Source organism: Austrofundulus limnaeus, unplaced genomic scaffold (genome assembly GCF_001266775.1).
Source record: "Austrofundulus limnaeus strain Quisiro unplaced genomic scaffold, Austrofundulus_limnaeus-1.0 Scaffold645, whole genome shotgun sequence".
NCBI lineage: Eukaryota > Metazoa > Chordata > Actinopteri > Cyprinodontiformes > Rivulidae > Austrofundulus > Austrofundulus limnaeus.
In genome coordinates, this window is record NW_013953047.1 from 69,045 (window position 1) to 74,466 (window position 5,422).

At 38.0% G+C, this 5,422-nt stretch overlaps 1 protein-coding gene across 1 annotated transcript in view; it reads left to right on the forward strand.

Annotated features, from left to right (window-relative positions):
• The window catches only part of khdrbs3 (KH domain containing, RNA binding, signal transduction associated 3), a gene marked incomplete at its 5' end in the record, with an annotated part of 93,332 nt that overhangs the window by 39,528 nt on the left and 48,382 nt on the right, over positions 1 to 5,422 (forward strand). Inside the window, 1 exon segment of the mRNA XM_014027394.1 lies at positions 4,650 to 4,732. Within this exon segment, the coding sequence (XP_013882848.1) occupies positions 4,650 to 4,732 (83 nt within the window).

Sequence of the window (5,422 nt, forward strand, 5' to 3'; positions counted from 1 at the left end):
ATTGTAGCACAGAAAGTGCTGCACTGATCAGCAATGTGTCCAACCTACACTGCACCAGCCAATGGTTTTATGATAGACCCCATATTTGAGGAGGGGGCTCCATTTGAAAAGGGGCTGTCTGGACATACAGAAAGACTTATAACTCAAAAACTGTAGGAGCTTCAGATTTTTATGTTGTTTAGCTCTGATGGGCTGTCCATCAAGCCCACCAAGAACCATTGGTGCTTTGCGTATGTACAGGGGTCATATAACCTAATCTAATGCTATGCAGTATCTAGTTCTTTGTTTTCTTTTCCTTTTCTTTTTCAGTCTTTTTAAACTAACAGCACATTTGTTTGTTAATGTGAACTGTGAGTAATTTATAAATTAGTTGTTAAAAACTTTGGCTGGGTGAGAACTCTGGGTCCACACTTCACCTGACTGCTGCTTAATTTGACAATGTTTGTTAGCAAATCTGTGCACACTGATTTATTAAACTTAGAAAACAGATTGTTAAGAACTCTGATTTTATGTCAGCCTGTTTCAGCCTGGTTAAAATCAGCTTTATGTGTTCAAATGAAAAAGAATGAATGTAGAATGGTGGGAATCTCACCAAGARGAAGATACATTAAATCTTGCAACTGTCCTTCAAATGTCCTTCATAACCCACATGTACCAATCTAACATAAATACACGAAACTAGGTCAGGAAGGTTRGACCTATTTTAGATAATTTAGTGTAAAGTTTCCCTGCTTTAATTCCTCTACTACATATACAGCTTTTACAAAGTAACATGCAAACAGACAATTAGTACTACCAGAGTATAACTCTGAACTTTGTTCATTTCTTTGTAAAGTTGTCTTCTTTATTTTGTTCTGAGTCTTACATCTAGTGAGTGAAATCCAACATCAAACATGTGATTGTGTTTAAAGCYGAGTATTCAGAGCTTAATGACACCGTCTTGAAAATAGCTGTACTGAAAAGGTGGAGCTAATTAAAAATAATGAGCTGCGGGGGCTGCAGTCAGTCCACTCAGAACCAGAACCTTGWTCACAGTCTTAAATATCCAGCTGTCCAGGACTGTGATCCAGAGACACTTTGTCTTTCTCTTGCTAAAACACACGCACGGTCTTGTTCAGCTATATTTATGCAGACATTTCGTTGACTTCCAATAATTTCTACAGCCTAGCTTTGACCCCTTACCCTAAACCCAACCCCCAACCCACCAATGGCATTTCCCCCATGGGGACTAGACTTTGGTCCCAATAAGTACCAAATGGTCCCCACAAGTAGGTGTGTATGCCAAAAATGGCATACCCCGTARAACAAATACCCCCTAGAACAAATACACACACTTTTTGAAGAATTAATGTTCAAAGAGCTCAATGTTTTTTTCTCTCTGGCTGAACTGCTCTGTTCAGATGAACTGCTCACTTTCTCCACTTATTTTTTCATAGCGCCCCCTTTTGGTTGAAATGTCTGATTATTTTTCTCTGCTGTACACATAAGGCCTTTCTACTACCCTGTAAATATCTTCAGCATTGTCCTTTTGGTTTGGGCTGCAGTATGAGTTTTACAGAGGGATAAAAAAAAATAATAATAATAAACGGAACAGAAACAATAGGGTTCCGTTTCTTGTTCTACATCTCCAAACAGCATGTAACATTTACAATACCAGCTGATATGACAGAATAATTACATTTCCTGATTTTACTTTCCTGATAGTAGCAACACATTTCTAATAACTTCTTTCCATTGTCCTGAGATGTGTAATCGCTGCGAGTTTGTGATTTCACTTCCTGTTGTTACGTCATCTAATGTAATTACACTTTGTGTAGCCTGGTTGATTCACTCCAAGCCAGTAGATGGAAACACRTCTGATTCACATTTTCTCTTTCTTTCCCATTTTTTTGCCTTTTTAAAAATTTGCTCAAAATTTGCCTTAAAATTGGAAACACTGCAAAATGTCCCCTATCTCAAGTTTATGCAGATCTGCATTTTTATAATTTGCACTTTATGAAGTGTTTTTAAAAATGTGTTTTATTATTCTTCACCAAAAACAAGAGTAGTATAGATGAGTTTCTTTGTTCAAAGTAAAAAAAAGTATCAGTATCAATAATAACATTGAAGTGATGAACATTTGCTTTTTCTGCTGCTGAAACTTACTGATATTCATTTCCAACTCACAAAATGTTGGGTGGGGAGAGAAAATTGTGTCGCTGGGATTCAGTGCCTATTGTGGAACAAAAGTACCATTTATTCAAAATTAGCTTGAGTGCAGTACTGACTCACTTTGATGTTCTTGATGAAGAGTGTGTGTRTAAGTGGGTGGGTATTCCCTACAATATGAGGACCATCTTGGTAAAACACACCAACTTGTGATGACCAACCGGTACTTATGGGGACCTAAACCTAGTCCCCATGCAGAGGGTCGGGGGTGGGGTGGGTCAGGGGTTTGGTTTAAGATTAAGGTTGTGAATTGAGTTTAGGTTAGGTTTTGGGTCAGGTAAGTTTAGGTTTAGTAGAGGTCAAGKTTAGGCTGTAGAAATTAATGGAAGTCGATGCAATGTTCCCATAAACACAGTTGCATTAGACCGACTGTGCATGCRTACATGAATGCATGCGTGTGTAGGCAGATTAAGCGAGCAAAGATGTTCAAGGCACATTGTTTGAAATGAATTGTAGATTACACTTAAAGGCCTAGCATTTCCTGAACCAATTCATATTTCCCATCACCTACCATCATATGCTGAATCTTAAACCGTTAGATCATTTTATGATGAAAAGGAACAGAACTGTAGATGTTTAAGTCAAACCTTGTAAACGATATTCACAATATTGTGCATTTTTGTGACTACATTACAGCTCAGAGTCCTACTACATCAAACCTTACTCAATACCTGTACATTTGTAGAGTTATTGTCATATTTGATTAGTGATGGTGGCCATCAAGAATTGGATTGAATTTAAGTATTTGATTGGACTGCAGTTGTAGGTTTTAGGGGTGCGAATCTCTCAGTGTCTGGTGATTCGATTYGATTCCGATTTTTAAAGGTCACGATTTGATTCTGAAACAATTTTCGGTTCTGAAACAAATTTTCTCAGTCTAATAAAGTTTAATTTGAAAATAAAAAAGCAATGTAAACAAATAAACATTTATTCAGAACAATTTTGTGTAAAATCTTTTTACATCTTTTTCTGTAAAAACAAAAATAAGATTCTGTAACTTGGATTGTTATAGCTTATTAATCTTTAACTGAAAATAAAATATAGACTAAGTCCAAAATGTTTTGTAAATCTTTAAAGCTAAAATAAGAAAAAAKATGYCMSTTTTTTTCARCCATATTGCATTCCATATTGGAGCGTTAGTCAGAGCTTCTTTCACTTTATTCTTCGCTTCATGATAGAGCTGTGGGACTGCTTTTTCAYTAAAAAAGCTACGTGATGGTATAACTTACCTTGGGTCCAGCGTATTGACCATGACCATAAACCCCTCGCCATTGACTGAACTATATGGACGTAAATCCGTGGATATAAGCAGGCGATGGAGTGGGAAATCTTCACAGATCTTGGAGAATTAGGTGGAAGTTTGTTGCATTGCTCCAGAGTACGTTGGTCAGCTGCTTTTGGACGCTTTTGGACGTCTTTTATCTCGGGGTGATGTCGCGCCAAATGCGCACCGGCATTTGTCGTATTTCCAAAGTATTTCAATTTCATTTTGCACTGCCTGCAGATAACTGTGCTCATGTCGAGTTCTTTTATCCCCGGGGCATTGTAGAAACCAAAGTGTGTCCAAACACTGGCGTTTAGCGACGACGGAGCAGGTTGAATCAAGCTCTCCTCTTGCTCCATGCTAACAGACTCCATTAAAGCAAGGGAGCTGGCTAACTAGCTTAGCACCGCTAGTAGAGATGCCGCCTTCTATGGTGGCCGCAAGGGTAACGTAATCTACAGTACAGATTACGTTGCCTTTCAGATTTGACAAACTAAACGCATTTTAAAATCGATTTGTGGAAGWTCAGAATCTATTCAGAATCGCCATAACTATGAATCTCCTTTTATCCTTTTAAGAATTGATTTTTTTCAACACCCCTAGTAGGTATACRTCCAGTGATGCCTTTCTTGTGAGTTTAATCTATCCAGCAGTTTGTGAGTTTTTTTTCTAACAGACAAACGAACACCTGATCGTCACTCAAATATTGTAAAATTTGGTTTGTATTTGTTGTTAAGCTGTGGCTGCAATCTTGAACTGGCTTGATTTCTGGTGTTGGTTATAGATGCACATTTATTTCAAACGTTTTCTTAAAATCTGTACATTGCCCCATGAGCTGTTTTGCTAACACAACAAACTAGCAAACATACAAACACATCATCTGCCTTTTGCCTTTGGCGGTTAGCAATAATGTGAAGCTAAATGTGAAGCTTGACCTGTAAGTGTGCCTCAATAAAAGCTATACATTTCATTTTCCTGTTTAAATACACAAAATGCTCTTACATAACAGATGAAATCAAATCGTGGAGCTGTACAGACTGGTTGCTATTGAATCTAAGCCTGTTTCTGACATTGGTTCAGTCTACCAAACAGTATGGCAGATCATGTAAACTCTTCACTCTGTAGTTCAAAAATCTGTCTCACTAATAGTAACCAGGTTATTTGTTTGTTCCTATAGGAGTATGACGATGACTACGGAACAGCTTACGATGACCAAGGATATGAATCATATGACAACAACTACAGTAATCAAGGACAAAAGTAAGTTATCCTCCTGAGGAGATATCAAAGTGCCTCGACTGCTGAGTTTACCAACTGCTTTGTGAAGCAATTTGTGCTGCCGTTCTAGAGGTACAGTTGGACAGCCTCACCCAGGTTGGGGACATTGCTGTGTCTCAGACAGGGTGTCAGCTTCAGATTAGGACTCCTGTTGGCCGGAGTTCAAATTGTCCATGAGGTCATCACTTCAGAGCAGGTTATGGAGCAGACGGACGTTGCCTTTATCAGACCCCCATAATGGCGTCGGCTCGATATAGTCTGCATTTTCATTGAATTAGCTTCTCCATCAGAAAACATCTCGACAGCTTGAGAACCAAAGCAGAACTGTTTCTATTCTGTCTCTCCCAGCATTGCAGCCGGTGCTATGACTAGTCAAAATTAACAATATTGAGAGTCACTGCTATAGACCGAAAGCATGTTCTTTTGGGGAAAAACACTTTGTTCCCGGTCTCCAACATGAAGGTGTCAAACACACAGCTGTTCATCTGCATATGAAAGAAAGAGAGACAACAGTTAATGTTGTAACACTGTATGGCTAAAAATGACATTTCAGAACAATATTAAAGTTCCCAATATGGTGATACAAGTTGAATAAAATACCTTAAAAAAGAAAAATTATGTTACAAAAATGTAACGATTATTTCTTTACATACATATTATACAGTATATATA